We start from the raw sequence: 19,636 nt of genomic DNA, 5'->3' as shown, positions 1-19,636 counted from the left end.
CTATCATCTTCAGGAGGCTGTTAGTGTGTTTAGCCTTACAGTGGCAAATAATATTCCAACCTAGAATTTCACTAATAGTCTCATTAAAATTAGCGTAATAATCGGATTAATGATGACATTAATCATGATTAAGATTTTAAATTATTATTTTTATCGACTCAAGTTTCGGCACTTTTACTCTTTAGTCTGTGGTATTGATAGCTGTCACCCGCACCATGCTAAAATGAAAGCACTGTAGAAGATTTTGTTTCAGTTTCCATGTTATCTAGTAGAAGTGCAGGACGTCTACAACATATTCGAAAATGTCATCAAATTATAGAAAATTCATAAAAAAGGTGACCACAGGCTGCAAACAACTGGGAAAAGATTTTGTGAACAGGATTCAACTGGAATAACTTACTACTAGTCAAATTACACCTATAGCAACCTTCCTTTTTTACGAAAGGCTGATAAATGGACAGTGACAAATTCCATAGTGATTTGTCATAGATTTAGGCAGGAATAAATAAACAGGTTCAGATCTCTAGACAAGGTTAAAAAAATGTACCATCAGCCAAATATGTGGTGTACCACCCTAAAGTTGATAATCGTTTGCATGTCATAAAACAATAATGCCAATAGACGTGTCTCTCAACTTGAAAGTTCGACTTAAGCGACATATTCATTTGATAGGAGCTTGTTTTAAAATTGATAGACCATTATTTGGGTGATGGTAATTCAATTTACTTTATTTTCTTACCTCTCGGTTAAGTTCTTGGTGTCTAGCTTATGCACCAGATATTTGTGATGGGAGGTAACAATAATATTGAAACGTGTTTGGGGTGAAGTCACTGTCCATTATAAGCGCGATATTCGTTCCCTAGAACGTCGAAATCGTAGATAATTTTACTCAGAATAAGGGCTCAAACAAATATTTAGGTTGGAGCAATAATTATATTAATTTATTAGTATTAAATTAAGAGGGTTTACATTAGGGCGACGCCTCCAGTTCTTCAGTAAAGAGTAGAAATTTACAGCCTTATTCATAAAAAAACCTTAATTGAGGTTTGATCGCGTCTGTTACTTAGCAGACTGATTAAGCTTAATAGACGGATGTCAAGAAGTATGATTCATAAACACTTGCTAGCAGTCTGCTAGTTGTTGAGCTGCTGATAGACGGATTAGACGCGTTATGTTGGCCACCTTGACAAATCAAGACAAAAATGGCCTAATCGATAATTTAAAAAAAAATTGACAGCAGTGACAGCAAATTAGCAGGAAAAAAAATAAAAAGCGAGATGTTTGTTTTCCCGCCATTTCCGATTCGCATGTTTATGTTGTGCAAAAAGCCATAATTATGTTAATCATCCTAATTTTTTTTTCATATTTATTGTTAATTTATTGTTGCTAATTTAGAGGATTTTTAAATACAAATTCCTGAAAATAAATTTTCCAGTTTTTTTTTTTAAATCTGCGTAGCCCTGCCTTCACTATAAATATCTTCGGTATGGATTTTTGCTCTTGTCAAAGTCAGCTGTTCAAACTTGTGGCGGCCATTTTGTGACTTAGCAGGGAGATAAAGGAGGGTCTACGGTCCTCTAACTTTAGCAGAGCCTTGATCGACTGATTAGCGCTAACAGACGTTTATGAATCATGTTTTTTAGCATCGGGCCTTCAAGGAGCCTTCAAGGAGGCTCTAACTTTTTATGAATAAGGCTGTTAATGTTTACTTGGGCTATGTACGCACTATGCGGTTAGCCGCGTAGTGTGTACGTAGCCTTATGTTTTGCTTGAATATGACAACAATTTTGTATGAAGAAATTTGGTCCTCTTTTGGTGTGGTAAATGTACGCCTTAGTAATTGTCGACATGGTATGTACGACAATAATATACGATCTGATAATTCATGTACCGAATACATAATAATATGTACATGAGGGCACGAATTATCTGCTCGCGCATTGTTGTTGACAATTACAGGGCGTAAAATAACCGCACCCTTCTACTCTTTACTGTCAAACTGTGGAAGCAAAAATTTATAATTTTCTAAAATATTGACATGTATATTTCGCAGCGTAGGACGTCCATCAAGATGGACGAATGACTTTTTAGAGCCGCGGGTTTACGGTGGATGCAGGCAGGCCGCTTCCAACCGTAGCAACTGGAGATCTATGTCCAACGGTGGACGTCCTACAGCTGATATAATAATAATGATGAAAATTTTGACATACACGATTACGACTTAATGATTATAATGACTTGACGAGTGCCGTTTTGTTTATTTATAAAACGAAGCGGCCTAATAATAACGGATGTCTTAGCAACGACGTAGAATATGACATAGTCGCTGCCGGCTGGGCAGCTTGAGGCAGTTGTAACACCGCCGGCGAGGAAACGATTGGCTATCGACTATTTTCTCGCTCTAGAAACGAACAAAAGATATAAGATCCTGTGTGAGTAAAAGAGACACATATATTGATAGTTGATCGCTGGCGGTTCACACTGCCGGCGAGAACTCGCTCTTACATCATTTGTCGCAGCGACAAGAGCTAAGACTCGCTGAGCTATAAAACTAGCTCAGCGATACTCGCTCAGCGCTGTTAGCTTGGCGGCCGCCCGGCTCGAGCGAGTAGAGCAAGTAATCGCCCGTCGTACTCAAACACTCGCTTTTCACTGCTCGCCCACTCGTTTCTAGTTACTCGCTCTGCTCGCTTCTCGCTCATCGTCGGCAGTGGGACAAGTGCCTGAAGCGTCGCCAATGCACGTGTGCGTTTAAATACAAGATTGTGACAACGGCATAAGCACAGAAATGATAATAAGAGTAATAGAAATGTGATTGGTTTTTTGGAGTCTTTTTGTATTTTTTATTTCAACTCCAAATTTGTTACTTTTACGGGTATCCCGTGAAACCATATCGAAAATACAAACCGAGACATGGATGCACAGAAAAACCAGAAAAAGAGACCAGCGCTGGGAATCGAACCCAGGTCCTCAGCAATCCGTGCTGCGTGCTATAACCCCTACACCACCGCTGGACAGCGCTGGTCTCTTTTTCTGGTTTTTCTGTGCATCCATGTCTCAGTTTGTATTTTCGATAATAGAAATGTTATGCGAGCTATAAATGCGATCGCGCAAGTGTAAAAAGACATATATTTATTTCTCCAGCGCAGCCTATAATGACATAAAAACATTTGATGATGTCGAAAAGGAACTTGACTCAGCATTATGCTGCAACAGTCAACGTTATAAATAAGATTACTTTTGTACCTTGTCACTTTTTTATCAAATAGCTGGCAAACGAGCATACGGGTCACCTGATGGTAAGTGATCACCGCCGTCCATGGGCACGTACAGCATTATTAGAACTGCTTTACTGCAATTAATTGATAAGTACAGTTATCTATTAAAAGTTATAGAAAACAAAATAACTTGTGCTTATTAGCAACGGGATAGGCGAAATGAGACATCGACTGTGGAAGGAGATACGCGATATAATTTCTATTAATCTTATTATTAGTTTTGTATACATTTTAAACGCATGGCGCGTTCCCAGCTGGTGTACCTTAAACTATAGTATACACAAAGACTTGCGACAGACGGTGCAGTAAAACGTGCTCTCTCCCACTTGCAATGTTTATACGTGACGTCACACAGACGTAGATACGCATTGTTTTGCTGCGTATTAATTGGGTTATTTTAAATGTGACAAATATAAGTGATATATAATTTAGTTATGTAATAGTATAATCATTAGTTACGATTAACCCTTTAATATGGTGACTTGAAAACATTTTTGCAGCTATGACTCTAGCATATTGCATTTACTTGACAGTCTATTAAAGAAACTCTGTAACTGTTGTCTCTTAGACAACGGGCCAGAATAACTAACAAGAAAAAAAAATTGACCCACAAATACAGTGATTTATGGCGCCGTCTGTCGCGAGTGTTTGTGAATAATAACTTATATTGACAGAACGAGCAACAAGTACCAGCTTGCACCGCTAGATGGCGTTTCTAGTAAACAATTATGACTAGTGGCGCCACCTATGCTTGTCGTTCTACAAGTGTTGTAAGGGTTTTTATGAACGTGGATTTTAGTTTGTGCTACGATTATTATAAAAAGGCAGGTCACTTTTTATGTTTCAAGGAATTTGGAATTTGGCATAAGCGATAGTTGTTACAACTGATGGTTGGTACGTATGGTTATCGAACCATTTGTATTTTAACTCGCCTTAGAACGTTGCCGTACTAAGTTTCATAAAGTTGATATTCCTTCTATTCCTCCGTTTTAGTTGGAATCCTTCAGTTTACTTAAAGTAGATTGGAACTCGTTTCTCGAATGACTGTTACCAGTTTATTTGCTTAAATGACTGGCTAACAGTGTGCCATATGTGAACATCAACTATGGAATACTTTGTCCTGTAAACATTTATGTATCCAACGCTGTGTCTAGGGTTAGCCTTGTGTTACGCTGGATGTGTGGGTTTTTTATCGTGTACCGTATGTGGAACACATGAACTGACATGTTTAACTGATATTTCTTTGACTCGACTAATGGAGGCTATCAGTGCCTTCACGTTCATTTAAACCTTGTTGCGCTAAATAATGATTTTGACATTGATTGGAATTTATGTAAGGAGTAAGCGAAATGTATCACTGCCGATCGCGGCGAGGTTGTAAGACGTAAGATATAAGTAAAATGTATATTATAGACGAGGATATGCCTTTTATTTTTCATCCCTTAAACTTACCTTAATAGGCTCCATTCCTGAAAATTATATAATTAGTCCACCGGTTAGTTAGTTAAAAAAAATATCGGAGCCGGTCAAAGCCTGGGTTTCACTAGGGGACATTTTGCGGAGGTCTCTGCGACTTTTTCCCTCGATGTGTCGCGTGTCGACGCTCGCAGACTAGTACAGTCAACGTCATAAATAAGTGATCACTTTTGTACCTTGTCACTCTAAGGTCATGTTTGAAGTGCCATACCAAATTGTGTAACGACTGAAAGGGACAAGGTACAGAAATGATCACCTATTTATGGCGTTGACTGTACGCTAGTACATTCGCCATCAGATTTATCGTAGCGGCTAAGGTATCCAAATATTTCTGAGCAAGAACAAATTTCAATAAATTCGGCACACTGTAAAAACCATTTATATCAGCTATTGCAATTCCATAACATCTAAACACGAAGTTTTTCAATACTTTCTTTGCATACGTCCAAATATCGGTTTGCAAATATCGGATCACACAAAAAAAAGTCAAACAGGTATTAAGAAATAAGTGATTTCACAAAGATCTGGTCATCTGAGGAAAATATACCTTGTGTCGGATAATATATCTATAAACATGACATGTCATGTCATACGTAGTACCTATAATCCTTGGTCGACTGTATGCCATGAATGTCTGAGATTTTGTGAGATGATGGATGATAGGCAATCTAGTATTTTTTCTTAAGTTAATTCTTTCTATTTCTGTTTTTTATTTTGTTTTATTTTGTGTATATTTTTTTTTAATTTCGCAGCGTATTGGTAAATTACTGTAATGCTGTGTAATTTTATTGGAATAAATAAATAAATAAAAAAAAAAAAAAAATTGGTGCAAATCTTTGTAAACGCCCTTATTGCTTGGATACGTTTGACATTTTGTGATCAGATATTTTTAGCTGGACGTATGCAAAGAAAAACAGAGTGCTTAGATGATTATGGCTTTGCAGTAGTTATGATATAAATGGTATTTGCAGCGTGCAGGATTTATTGAAATTTATTCCTACTCAAATATTTAGACACCTTGGTCGTTCCGATATATGTATCTGATGGCGACTGTACGATACGAACTTCGATTTTCGAAATTCATAGTAGCCCCTCTGATTATACTTAATGCGAGATTAGACGACTCACTTCGCGATGGAAGCGTTGCGCGCTTGCTGTTCTCTCTCCCTCTCTCTCTCTCTCTCTCTCTCTCTCTCTCTCTTCTCTCTCTCTTCTCTCTCTCTCTGTCTCTCTCTCTCTGTTAAATTGCCAGTGATAAGGCTCAAAATTGGGGTTTAATAATTCCATGACGACTCTTTAAATTTGTATAATAAAGTAAAGTTATAAACAAAATATCACTTTATTCCTTATGACTAAACATGTTTGTATGAGACAATGAAACAATAGCGCTTATCACTAATTGGTAATTAAATTACACGGGCTGCCTCAGACATGGAACGCATAGTACATTTATCATAAATACATAGAACCATTCGTGACTTGTGTGTGTCCACATTAGGCCGCTCCACACGTTGGCACCAACGTTGGCCCTAAGCGGGACGCGGTTATAAGGTGGAATGGGATGGATACATTGGATGAATATATACATCTCATTCCACCGTATAACCGCGTCCCGCTTCGGCCAACGTTATTGCCAACGTGTGAGCCGGCCTTACAGATGTAATTTTACACAATTAATTCGAGAATTTGTATGTCACATGGAACGCGTCAAAATACATAAAAAAATTTGTAAAGCATAATGAACAAAATTCATAATGGTCATTTGACATATATTCGGAGAAACTGAAAGGTTGAATACAAGATCAAAATGTACCCTAAAAACGTTTAGAATAGGTTATTTTTTGTTCTATTTCTCTCTTAGATCAAAATGTGTTCGTTATGTTATAAAGCGAATATATTGGTTTAGGCTATTTTTATTTTATGAAAATCCTTTATGTATGTGTGTGTGTGTTGTGGTGTGTGTGTGTGTGTGGTGTGTGTTGTGTTGTTATTGTATTTTATTATTATTTATATTTTACCCATTTCACTTTCTTTGGTAGATATTCAGAAATACATAGTAAATCAGTACAAATTTGATACAAGCACAAAACAAATATGTCAAAATTTCAAAATTACAAGCATGATTGTCCAATTTGCAAACACAAAAATGACAAAAAAACAAATGCTACATTGTTGGAAGGCGAGCAAAGGTTAACTGGAACTTATCCCTTTATTGATAGGACATCAGAAACAATAGACACTGCAAAGATAAAAGGACCGAATGATTTAAATTTACCAAAACAGTAGTACTGGTAGTGTCACAGCAACTGTCAAAATTTACAAATAAAAAAATTACAAATCAAATAAATGTCACGGAAGATGAGCAGAGTTTCTTAAAGTTTACGATTTTGATTAGTTAGTTATGTATGACTTAGTTTGACACATAATGCCCTATATACTAGATTTGGAAGTAAATTAAAGGCTGGCCAGAATTATAAAAAACCTCGCCCTATTACGGAAAACCAATAGAACTAATTTCTTGCACTGGTAACACTAATGTCATCAAAGTTTAACGTTGTTTGCGCGTCGTATTTTAAATGGATTGAAAGGAAGGACATTTTGCGGAAGGGACGTTTTGCGAACGGGACATTTTGCAGACGGGACGTAATTTATGAGGCCTGTGCCCAGCAGTGGGGCGTATATAGGCTGGGATGATGATGAAGTATAGGGCCAGGCCGCTTCCAACCGAAGCAACTGGACTATTTGGGAAGCTTATGTCCTACGGCTGAGATGATTACCAAGTTGGTGCTACCGGGGACGGGGCGCAGGCGGGCGGGCTTCCGCGCGGGACTCGGCGGCGGCCAACAGAGAGAGTTCCCGCATGGCCTACGGACAGATTAAGATTGTTTTTTTGGAATCTTTTTGTATTTTTTATTTCAATTCCATGTTTTTTGTTACTTTTACGGTCATCCCGTAATACCCATATCGAAAATACAAACTGAAATATAGATGCATAGAAAAACCAGAAGAATAAGACCAGCGCTGGGAATCGAACCCAGGTCTCGGCATTCCTGGCAATATACCACTACACCACCACTGGAGAGTGATACAGACAAGAATTTCCCCTATGCACCACATATCTCAGCTTGTTTGTTTTTTCTTATTAAGTCACTTAAGCAGCGACACTAGCGACATCTATGCTGTATTAATAATTTGATTGCTTAATAACGACATCTCTTGTCGGGGTGAGCGGTTAGTTCCAATGGGGTGCTGAAAGTTTCTCGATGAGGGCTACAGCATAGATGTCGCTAGTGTCGCTGCTTAAGTGACTACTAATATTATAAATGCGAAAGTTCGTGAACATGTCTGTGTGTTTGTTACTGCTTCACGCTAAAACTGTTGGATAGATTTTGATGAAATTTGGTACGCAAATAGCTGGATGTGTGGAATAACACAGGCGTCTTTTTAACCCAATATTCCCACGGGATACGGATAACATCTCGAATAAACAATCACATGACTCTAAAGTCATGAAATTTGGCATGGTTGTTTTATTGCAATGTCAATGAAAACCACTATGTAATTTTCGAGAATTCGATACCTAAGTTTTCTGGGATGGTCCATATTATATATTTATCGATAATACATGTATAATTTAAAATTTAACTGTAGATAGATATATTTTTTTTTCAACTTTAAAACTTTATTTCGACAAACCACACGTTTCGTGAGATTAATAGGTTTTGTGCCTTGGCCTGTTTGTTTTATTTTTTTTATTCGACTGGATGGCAAACGAGCAAGTGAGTCTCCTTGTGGTAAGAGATCACCACCGCCCATAGACAACTGCAACCCCAGGTACCTATTGCAGATGCGTTGCCAACCTAGAGGCCTAAGATGGAATACCTCAAGTGCTAGTTATTTCACCGGCTGTCTTGATTTTAAAAAAGAGGTCGTATTGACAGCTGTCAGTTGTCAAATGTCGCCGTATAACGACATAAGTACACGCCTAATGTAACGCCTGATACAATAAATTATAAGTGACCCACCATGGCAACCAGCTACACTGTAAAGTTTATTAACCCATTTACGATGCTTCAGCGTGTTACCTCTAGCCTCAACTCCTGCGTCATGTGGTAGATGACATGCTCAGAACTGTTGTACATGAGAGCGTTGGCGAACATAAGCAGCAGGTCGCGTTGGAACTCCGCCGTCGTCCTGATAGCAGAAAGAATGGCTGGATTTAGCTGCCATACTCAAAAACTTATATTAACAGTATCCGGCCATAAAGATTGCACATCGGTCTTTGGAAAAAGAATCTGCTAATTTTGGTTTCGTAGGGCGTTGTCACACACTACTTAAGTGACGTTTGTCAGTTGTACAGGTGCAATAGAGTACGGACGCATTTAGATGAAAATATATAATAAAGTGTTGTTGAAACCCCCCGAAACTTTAAATTGTACAATGGCATCTTTAGGAAAAAGAGGGAACTACCCTTTTTCTGATTGATTTTTTGGAGTCTTTTTGTATTTTTTATTTCAACTCCAAATTTGTTACTTTTACGGGTATCCTGTTTAACCGTATCGAAAATACAAACTGAGACATGGATGCACAGAAAAACCAGAGAAAGAGACCAGCACTGGGAACCGAACCCAGGTCCCAGGTAGTGTTGCTGCTTAAGTAGCATAGTAGAAATAAGCAACCTGAGATATGTATGCATAGGCAAAATTCGTGTCTAGACTCCTGTCCAGCAGTAGTGTAGGGGTTATAGCACGCAGCACGGATTGCTGAGGACCTGGGTTCGATTCCCAGTGCTGGTCTCTATTTCTGGTTTTTCTGTGCATCCATGTCTTAGTTTGTATTTTCGATATCCTTTTTCTAGTAGTTACAACAGCTCTCTATAGATATCCGAAGTTTACATGACATGGCATTAGCTTGACGTAAAATAATTAAGTTAATAAAGGTGCAGTATTTATTTGATATAAAACGTCACTTAATAAATACGATGATTAATGGGCGGTGGCCAGTGTTCGGATGTTCTCGTGAACAGCCAATTGTTTTCTCCGAAGACCGATGTGCAATCTTTAACGCCGGGTACTGTGGTGTGGGTATGTGTGTAATCTTTTTTGCACAAAAAAAAGAAACAGAAATACAATTGAAAATACTTTGAGATGCTTGTACAAAAGCGGACTTATCCCTTTAAGGGATATCTACCAGTCAACCTTTGAGTGGATGAGAGAAACAAATAGTGAGTTTAAAGAGTCAAAAATATATTATTAGTGCACCGAAAACTAAGCATAAAAAAGGTATCAAATAACTAAAAACTAAAAATATTATAAACGCGAAAGTGGTCACCGTTATGCTGAGTTTGGTATCCAGTGCCAACATGAGTATAAGTATGTATTTGTTAACATTATCTTTAAGTACAATATAAGATCAAAATGATTAAAAATGTAACATAGAATATCAATGTATTAATGTTAAGTTTATTTCATTTCATTTTATTGTAACCTTTTTGTTTTTTCTTTTCGTACAATAAAGAGTATAAACAAACAACAAACAGACAAGCTATACTCTATTAGTTTTAAGATTATTCAAATGACACATGATGATTATGTAACTTTGTGAGGTGGTAACTATTTTTTTATTTTTTCCAACAGAGATATAATGCTTGAAAAAATGAAATCACATTAAAACTGCTGATTATTCGAATATTTGAACTCAAATTCGCTAACGAATTGTTAAGTTACTGCGTAGGCACTGTGTTAGAATTAGGTACGTACTTTATTCAATGAACGCCCTTACAGTGTTGTTTCAAGCCGCAATGAGGGCTATCGTTTTTTGTCTCACTAGATGGCGCACTGTTGCGTGAGGTTTTTAAGTATGGCTTTCAAAGTCTGTTATTACGGGCGTGAAAACAAAGTTTAGATTAAAATCATATGTAATACAGCTTAAAACCGTACCATAAAAATATCGAGCATGCCACAGTGTTGCAAAGTCCCCGTTTTGTTCGGAAAAAAGGGAGGACAAAGGTTTCCGAAAGACAAAACTGTCTCAAAACACAGATATTCATTGCCCCGGAACGCATATTTGCCATAATTAATTTCAGATATTGCAAAATATTCACAAAATTATTCTAATTATAAATAAACCCGCGTAGCTCACCCAAAAACTATGAGATTTGACATTTCGGAGACCTCACGCTACACTAGCGCCTCTAACGGCGAATTCATTCGCGATAGCCCTCATTGCTAGAGGTGAGAGATATCGGTAAAAATTAAAAATAATGAGAGTCGGAAGTGTTGAATAAATTGTATTTTAAAATTCAAATAAGACTTTCAGTTCGTTAGCGTAACGTTTTAACCAACAAATAATGTTATTGCCACTTTTAGCACTATGAACATGCAAAAGTATCGATAGTTTGCGTAACAGCACAGAATAAGTAATAGTACAAGTACAGAAGTTTCACTGCCGTACAAAAGTGACGTTTAGGCATAAGAATCGTGCCTACTGTATGCTTCTCTGTCTATCGCATAACTCGTGTTCACTCGCACGCGTTGAGTCGCACTGAATCGCCTCAACGATGGGGAGGCCCGGTATGTACTTGTAGCTCGGCGGCGGAATGGCCTAGTGACACCCCCCTGGTAACAGTAGGAGGGACTCTAGTTACGTCAGTTTGACATCTGTCATTTGAGTCATATTAGAACAAAATTGACTATGCGAACACTAGTTTTGTACCAAGTAAAACATTTCAACCTGCATTGTATGCTGTTTCCTATGTACCTGATGACACCATCTTTGATGTTCCTTCTGATGGTGGTGAGGTCCATGGGCCGCTTGACTATGTTACTGTACTCCGGGGCCAGGTCGTCGCTGACGGGTCGGAGGAAGTGGCACGCGTATTTGTGGGCGGTTAGTCTGTAACAGAATACATCATCCTCAGCCTGTGTCAGCCAGCGCTACTGTTGCTATGACGGTAGGCAACATTTACAACAAAAAACTAATAAGATTTTGGAAAAAAAACAAGCTTTTTTTCTGACTGTACTTTTTGTTGACTGTACTTGTATTGTCACCCAAACTACATTTGAATACCAAATTTCAAGTCGACGTCATTAACCGTCGAAGAGTTCCGTTCTGTGTAGACGGCCCTGGCCGGACTAACAGGATGTCACTAACAGATTATTGTATTGTCACCAGACATAAGTTTATAGTTTATCCAATTTCAAGTCGATCGGACTACTGGAAGTGGGTCAAATTTAACTTGCAAGATTTGACCCAAATAAATAAACGAACAGGGCAATTTAACCCTTTTTAAGGCCCCATTTATTGGAGCCCACTACCACAGAATCAAAAGCAGCTATCGAATACATACCTGACAAAGGATATTTTTAAAGCTAGTCGTATTTTCAATAATTACAATGGAAATTGTGACGTATCATGTAAGCAATAAGGTTCAGTTTCAAACTCAATGCAAGTGGTCGCTAAATCGCCTCTGCCTTATTAAGGGTTAAATAAAAGCTTGTAAAAACCCACAAATGCGAGTCGGACTCGCGCACGAAGGGTTCCGTACCATTATCTACACAATATTACACATTAGGAAAAAAACGGCAAATAAATTAAGCTTGTTGCATGGGAGCCCCCCTTAAATATTTATTTTTAAAGTGATTAGGTATACAACTAAAGATTCTGTGAATATTTCAAACGTCAACTTGTTGCCATTATTAATATCAAGCAAAAAACGGGGGGGAAACCATGTTCGAGTTCTCTACAGAGGACTCGAGTTCTTTATAAAGACTAGTTTTGTTTAGACCTAAGGCTTTTCGAACAACTGAGTTATGATTAGAACTAAAATGTACTTTTAGGTATACTTGACAATCAGTACCTACATTCTGATTTCCTTAATTTATTACAAAACCAGACCTTATCACCTTGTATCTTAAGTACATTCCTACCTGCTACGAACATATTCTTGTTCCTACAAACGTACTCAATAAAAACCGTTAGAAAAAAATAAACACCCTCATACTGTAAATTTTTTGATTGTTAGGACTTAAGTCTTTTTGAGGCACGCTTAAAGTTCAACAATAAATTAAAAAAAAGTTGGAAAAGCCCCGACTTTGTCACTTCAAAGTTCAATATCTCAAAAACGGCTAAACCGATTTTGTCAAACATGTCTAAGAACCATCGCTAGAAAACCTGATTACAAATAAAAAAAAACCGCATTCAATTCGCTCCACCCGTTTAAGAGCTACGGTGCCACAGACAGACATTCATAGCGGTCAAACTTATAACACCCCTTTATTTGCGTCGGGGGTTATAAAACCATAGAAGATACGATGGCCGGAGTCTTTTCTAAAGCTTGACTTGAGACTTGACAAATTTGTAATATAAGAATGACATTAACATTGTTCAATCGTATCGATCGTATTCTTAAGTTGGTACAATATAGCTGTCAAATTGACTGTCATCTGACATTTGAATTGGCTTTTGATTTTGACAGTTAGCTTTTGGATTCGAACCGAGTAAGTCGGTGTGAGTCGCTCTCGTCGGTCGGTCAAAGTGTCGTATTTTCGTTTCTACGGAACCCTCAACCAAGGTGTTCGCGAACTACTTTCAAAGTATCTAAAGTAGTATCATTGAAGTTAAAGAACGATTGAGATTGCGTTCGTGCTGTACGTGGAGTGAGCTTGTGGAGTTTAGCGGCGAGAGAAGGATCTACACTGGCCCAGCTCTGGATTTAACTCTTAAGTGCCTGCTCGGACCTCTGTTGCTTCAGGAGAACAAATGAGCGCGACCGCAATCGAATATTTCATGTAAACTGTGCCTTAATTAAATCCTGAATTGGGAAACACACGTTAGAAATCATCATTGTTGGAAATCAGTCCATTCATAGTTTCGTTTTTCGTCATATCTCTCGGGCATCGTGCCACAAACATTAATATATTTTAGTTATTATTAATTTATATTTCCATTCTTCCCGTTTCATTCTCAACAATAAATCAAACAACTAGATACGAGTGCCACTACCAGGATAGTTTTTTGGTGCATAAGCCATAGTTGACAACCTTAGAGCGACCGCCGAGCGTAGGTATGAAAAGTGAAGTACATACAGGAGATTGACTTCTGTACCTGGGCCAATCAACTATTTTATCGACACTTTGGGCGTCTCCTGCGTTACCAAAATTGTCTCTGGCGTTACCAAAAAATCGTACTTCGAAGAAGATATTTCACGGTTTAATAGGTTGAACTTACGTAGGATGGCATATTCATATACGCCATCTATTAAAATTACAGAAAAAACATGTTTACTTACAAAAATCTGCAATTGTTTGAAAAATGTCGCGGACAGATTAGTGTCGGTAAAAAAGCTGATTGGCCTACCTATCTGTTTTGTGCTCGAGCCCTTACCAACACTAGTTAAAACCCCTTTTGTCTGTTCCGGGTCCTCACCTCTTGTAGACGAGCATGGCGGAGCGCTTCCAGCAGCTGTGCTGACGCTCCGCGTCCTCGTCGGCCTGCGTGTCCGCCAGACCGGGCTCCTGCTTCACCGAGAACTCTCTAGAGCCGGCTGCAAACATACACTGCAACCTACAGATCTGTTCACTTACGAAGGCGCGCCCCTCCACAGCTAATCATCAAGTACCTGGGCGACCGAGCTTTGCTCCGGCTAAAACTCGATTCGTTTTTCCAGAGATAAGACCAAGCTAGCCCCTACGAGTACATATCAAATTTCATCGGAATCGTTGGAGCCGTTTCCGAGATTCTGATTGCAGATATACATATATACAGGGGCGTCTTTACCTATAGTGCAGGGTGTGCGTTGCACACGGGCGCAGTGGTCTTAGGGGCGCCGGTCGCGGCACTTTGTACCTATTCCATTTTGACCGCGCTTTTCCTAGATGGTGCTAAAGTAATAATTGCACACGGGCGCTACATGGGCTAAAGACGCCGCTGCATATACAAGAATTGCTCGTCATTAGATTTGATAGATAGATGTGCACGAGTAAACCTCGTACTTACACGTTGTCTTAGCCTCAGTGTGCGTGACTGACGGTACGCTTGCGACTGAGGACACGTTCGAGCTACGCACACATGGATTTGTCGTACGGATACGTTTACAACTACAATTATAAAAAGTGGAGGTGCATGCCTTCGTGAGGGCACGGATCTGTAACATTACTTGTTTCTTATTAGCTGTATGTTTGCTTAGGCGCCGTTTCCATCAGAGATGTGCGAGGTATGTGTATTCCGCGAACCAATAGAAACACATTATACCTCGCCTCGCTCCGCTCAGCTGTTTCCACCAGAGATGTGCTGTGCGAGGATGGTAAATGAAGCTTTTCTATTGGTTGATGTAAAACAACCAATAATCGCCAATCCTGCTGTGAAGCAGCAGTGCTTGCACTGTTGTGTTTCGGCGTGGAGAGTAAGACAGCCGGCGAAATTACTGGCACTCGAGGTATCACATCGTAGGCCTCTAGGTTGGCAACGCATCTGCAATACCCCTGGTGTTGCAGACGTTTATGTGCGGTGGTGATCTCTTACCATCAGGAGACCCACTTGCTCGTTTGCCATCCAGTCGAATAATATAAAAATAAAATAAAAACACATTACTCTCAACACTTCCTGGCACATTAGTGTTGCCGAAAAATCGATATTTTTAATCGGGAAAAGGCCATACTATCGATAGGACTATCGATAGTATCGATATTATTACTGTCTAATAATACAAAACTATCGATAGTTTTCAACAATCGATTGTGACCTAAATTTCAATACTATCAGATTATAAGCAAGATTGCAAGATGTAAAGGTTTCGTGTAAGGTAGGTAAAGGCTTTCGACTTACTTAACGATCTACCAAACCGAACCAACTTACTCTTAGGACTTAGAAGATTCAGTTGCTGCAACTTCTGTTCTGCCAACCTCCTCCGTGTAGATGCAACCGATACTATTGAAATAACGGTAACAATCGATACTATCGATAGTATCGATAGTATTTCGTAATTTTCTGTTCAATACTATCGACAGTATCGATAGTTTTGCATTATTAGATATCAAAAATACAAACTGAAATATAGATGCACAGAAAAACCAGAAAAATAAGACCAGCACTGGGAATCGAATTGCTATACCGCTACACCACTGCTGGTCCAGCAGCAGCAGCAGTGGTGTAGCGGTATAGCACGCGGTACGGAATACCGAGGACCTGGGTTCGATTCCCAGTGATGGTCTTATTTTTCTGGTTTTTCTGTGCATCTATATTTCAGTTTGTATTTTCAATTTAGGTTTTACGGGATGACCGTAAAAGTAAAAATTTGGAAGTATTGCAAGAAAAGAGATATTGGTACTATCGCTTTTGCTTAAACTATCGATAGTCTATCGAAACACTATTGATAGTGGACTATAGATCGGCAACACTAAGGCACATGCCTGGTAGAAACGCTGCCTTTGAATTGTTATTGTTTCATCATCATCATCCCAGCCTATATACGTCCCACTGCTGGGCACAGGCCTCCTCTCAGAGCAAGAGGGCAGAGGGAGGGAGGGGGAGGGAGAGGGAAGAGGGGTGTTATTGTTTGTTTTGTGAAATGTTTTTTTTTAATTTCCTCGCATTGATCGTAAAAAGCACAATCTTCCTCGCCTTCGGGCCGGCCTTTAAACTAACTCGTGCATCTATTGCTTACTTTTCAGCCTCTACAACAATGTACTATAGTCTATCAGTTGGGTGATCTGCAAATTGGGCACGTATTTTTAAAATAAATTATGATGCCACAAAAAACATATTAGGCGAAAAGCCAGGTTCTCCTTTGTACCCACACAGGCGTGTCGCGCTTTTGGCTCGCCAGAGTCGCCAGTCTATTGCTTTTGCACATGTAAAGAAGTGGCTACTTACATGAAATATCCAAAAAGGGTTTCCAGTCGACAATATCACAGTGCCCCCTCACGTCTTCTATGTTAAACATCTGTTCGTCTCTGTCTTTCCACAGGTCGATGTAGTCTTCTGTTTCCATCAGCTCTATCTTTATGTTTGCCAGCTTGTCTTCCTCATCGTCAATGAGGATGGGGATAAATGTTGTGGTCTCAGTGAAGGATGTTGTGAGGTCCGAGAGGCTGGCTTCCGGAGGTTTCTGGAATGATATTTATGTCTTTAAAAAAATATATACATGGTTGCATGGTATGATGGGTCAGAAACGTTTTCATTTATTGACGTTTTTGATGTTTAATTAACTTTGGTGTTGCAAAGATTAGTTTGTTTTGTTTATGATATGTGTGAAGATAAAGTATTTAATGTACAGAATAAGTTGTGTCCAAATTCTAACTAGGCTGTAAGTAAGATTTAAAGAACATTTTGAACACATTTATTTGTGAAAATGTTTGGATGTTTAGATGTTTGTTACTCAGTCTTGATTTGGATCAAATTCGGTATACAGATAGTTTGAGTCCCGGGGAAGGACATAGGATAGTTATTATCCCGGAAAATTGCATAGTTTCGCTAGGATAGCGATAAACGAATACTAGGCAGACAGAGTCGTGGGCAACGGCTAGTAAAACCATAAAGGTTGAAGTTATAACCAGTGCACATTCTCCATGAGACATCACACCTTCTGTACACATCGTATTTTAATTCTTCTCATTAACTATCACATAAACTTATAATGTTATTGAAAAAATATATAGTAAGTGGTAGTCCTAATAATGCTGTAGGTGTCCATGGGCGGCGGTGATCACTTACTATCAGGTGACCCGTATGCTCGTTTGCCAGCTATTTGATATAAAGTGGTAGAAATAATTAAGTGTAAAGTGGCAGTCTGTTGATATTTAGGTTGAAATATATAGTCAAATAAAGTATCGAAACGTAAGAAAGAAAAATAGTGTATTGTTTCGAACAGAAACAATAGTATAAATAAATAATAATAAATATCATGAGACACTTGACACCATTGACCTAGTCCAAACTAAGCAAAGCTTGTACTATGGATACCAGGCAACGGATAAACATACTTATATAGAAAAATACATACTTAAATACATATTAAACACCCAAGACCCGAGAACAAACATTCGAATTATTCATACAAATATCTGCCCGGCCGGGAATCGAACCCGGGACCTCAAGCTTCGTAGTCAGGTTCTCTAACCACTTGGCCATCCGGTTGTCACTAGAAAAAGCAAGACATGACATGACATAAGGAAAACAGGGTAGCCAATGCAACACGGTGTTGCTATAAAAAAAAAATAAGGTTGCGTTCAAAACTCAACACAGTGGCTTGGTATCTCTGCATTACGAAATAATTTATCTCAATTTTACTATCATGGCCGATTTCTCACATGTTTGTCAATACAGTAGTCCAGGATTTTCTGTGCATGTCCACTTCTTCTTGAATGCTCGCACTTTCTTCAGCAATGCCAAGCATTCCCAACAGACGTTAGTTTGAGGTGTCAGGATCTATCAACACAGAATTGCTACTATTTACCGTAGTCAACCCTACAATAAAATCTATTCTATGGTAATAAATTTAGAAAATTCTAAAAATTTAATGGTTCAACAATCAGGTTGATTATAGAAGTCAGGAGTGACCCAACTAGTATCAATCTTGTTGGAAATTATTTGCTAGTGCCAGGGGCACCACCATAGTGTACAGTTGAGTTCTAAACTTGTGAGCAAAAATTTGATTAAAAAATATCTGAACACGCTTCTACACCGTTAACAATAGAGTTGTGTTCAGATATTTTTGTCCAAATTTTTGCTCACAAGTTAATGAACTCGACTGTACACTACACACTCACCTTGGATAAATCTTTTGCAAAGATAGAAACTAATTGTACCATTCCTGACTTTTCAATCAAATGTTTTAAGAGTCCCATAATCATTTTGGTACCAGACGGTTACTGCAATTTTTTTATATCACAAGCAATATGATTACTTTGCGTAGAAACCGGATTTTTACTCTTAAATAGTGCTCAATACTTTCACTTTCAAGCCCTAATTGTAATGCAAACAATTTTTCTACACTGAATAAAGGTCAAATTCAGAGGCTGTTTTCGGCAATTCATTCTAAAGATTTTAACTAAAAAATTAATGCAGTAGTTTCTAAATAAGTTCATATTTCTAATTTAATTGAATAAATTAACTCACCATTCGCGAATTGTCGCATATTTTGCGATAAACGTCGACTAGATCTCCTACCATAGTTAAAACGCGATTGGAGCTCAAACAAGCGTGACAGACCAGTAAATTGTAATCAGAATTTACTTCGCTATTATACATTGTGCAAAACAATGGCTAATGTTTTATTATTTACCAGTATTTGTTTGTTAAATCATTGAACGAATTAAAAAGGCGCTGTATGTACTGGTTTGTTGATTGATGTGATTTGACAGTTATGAGGGGTTTTTAAGCGTGCTAACCGTATTCGCACGCACGTTACGCTAACTTAAAAAAAAAACTTTCCAAGAGCGTGTCGTACACGCCCGAAATAGGGTTCCATAGCCATTACGAAAAAATTAAGTCATATTTTTCTAAGGATTTTGTATTTTGTACTAATATTCCAAGTTTAGGTATATTTTATACCTTAGGCTGCTATTTACTCTTAAACTACTAATAATTCTCAAGAAAACTTAACCCTTAAGTATATTTACTTGCTACTATCCTAAATTTTTTCAAATTTTTCCACCCACCGGTTTAGATTTTAGAGGGGGGGACGCTCGATTTTAATGAAAATTTGCACTAAAGTTGAATATCTTGCAAACAAATCACTGAATGTTAAAATCGTTTTAACAACCCCCTAATGGTTTTAAAAGACCTATCCAACGATACCCCACACTACAAGGTTGGATGAGAAAAAAAAATTACCCCCAATTTTTATTTTTAATTTTTATTGTACCATTTTGTCGGCATAGTTT

At 38.3% G+C, this 19,636-nt stretch overlaps 1 protein-coding gene across 1 annotated transcript in view; it reads right to left on the bottom strand.

The window, feature by feature from the left end:
* Nucleotides 1-7,541: 7,541 nt before the first annotated feature.
* LOC141444436 (uncharacterized) overlaps nucleotides 7,542-19,636 on the bottom strand; it is a 33,116-nt gene continuing 21,021 nt past the window's right edge. Inside the window, exons 3-7 of the mRNA XM_074109985.1 lie at nucleotides 16,626-16,860; nucleotides 14,181-14,298; nucleotides 11,514-11,648; nucleotides 8,840-8,948; nucleotides 7,542-7,619 (exon numbers count right to left, since the gene is read on the bottom strand). Of these exons, the coding sequence (XP_073966086.1) occupies nucleotides 7,542-7,619; nucleotides 8,840-8,948; nucleotides 11,514-11,648; nucleotides 14,181-14,298; nucleotides 16,626-16,860 (675 nt within the window). The remainder of the gene's footprint in view (nucleotides 7,620-8,839; nucleotides 8,949-11,513; nucleotides 11,649-14,180; nucleotides 14,299-16,625; nucleotides 16,861-19,636) is intronic.

Source organism: Choristoneura fumiferana, chromosome 30, assembly GCF_025370935.1.
Source record: "Choristoneura fumiferana chromosome 30, NRCan_CFum_1, whole genome shotgun sequence".
NCBI classification, from domain to species: Eukaryota; Metazoa; Arthropoda; class Insecta; order Lepidoptera; family Tortricidae; genus Choristoneura; species Choristoneura fumiferana.
The sequence above is the reverse complement of the archived record's forward strand: the minus strand, read 5'-3'. Positions and strand labels throughout refer to the sequence as shown.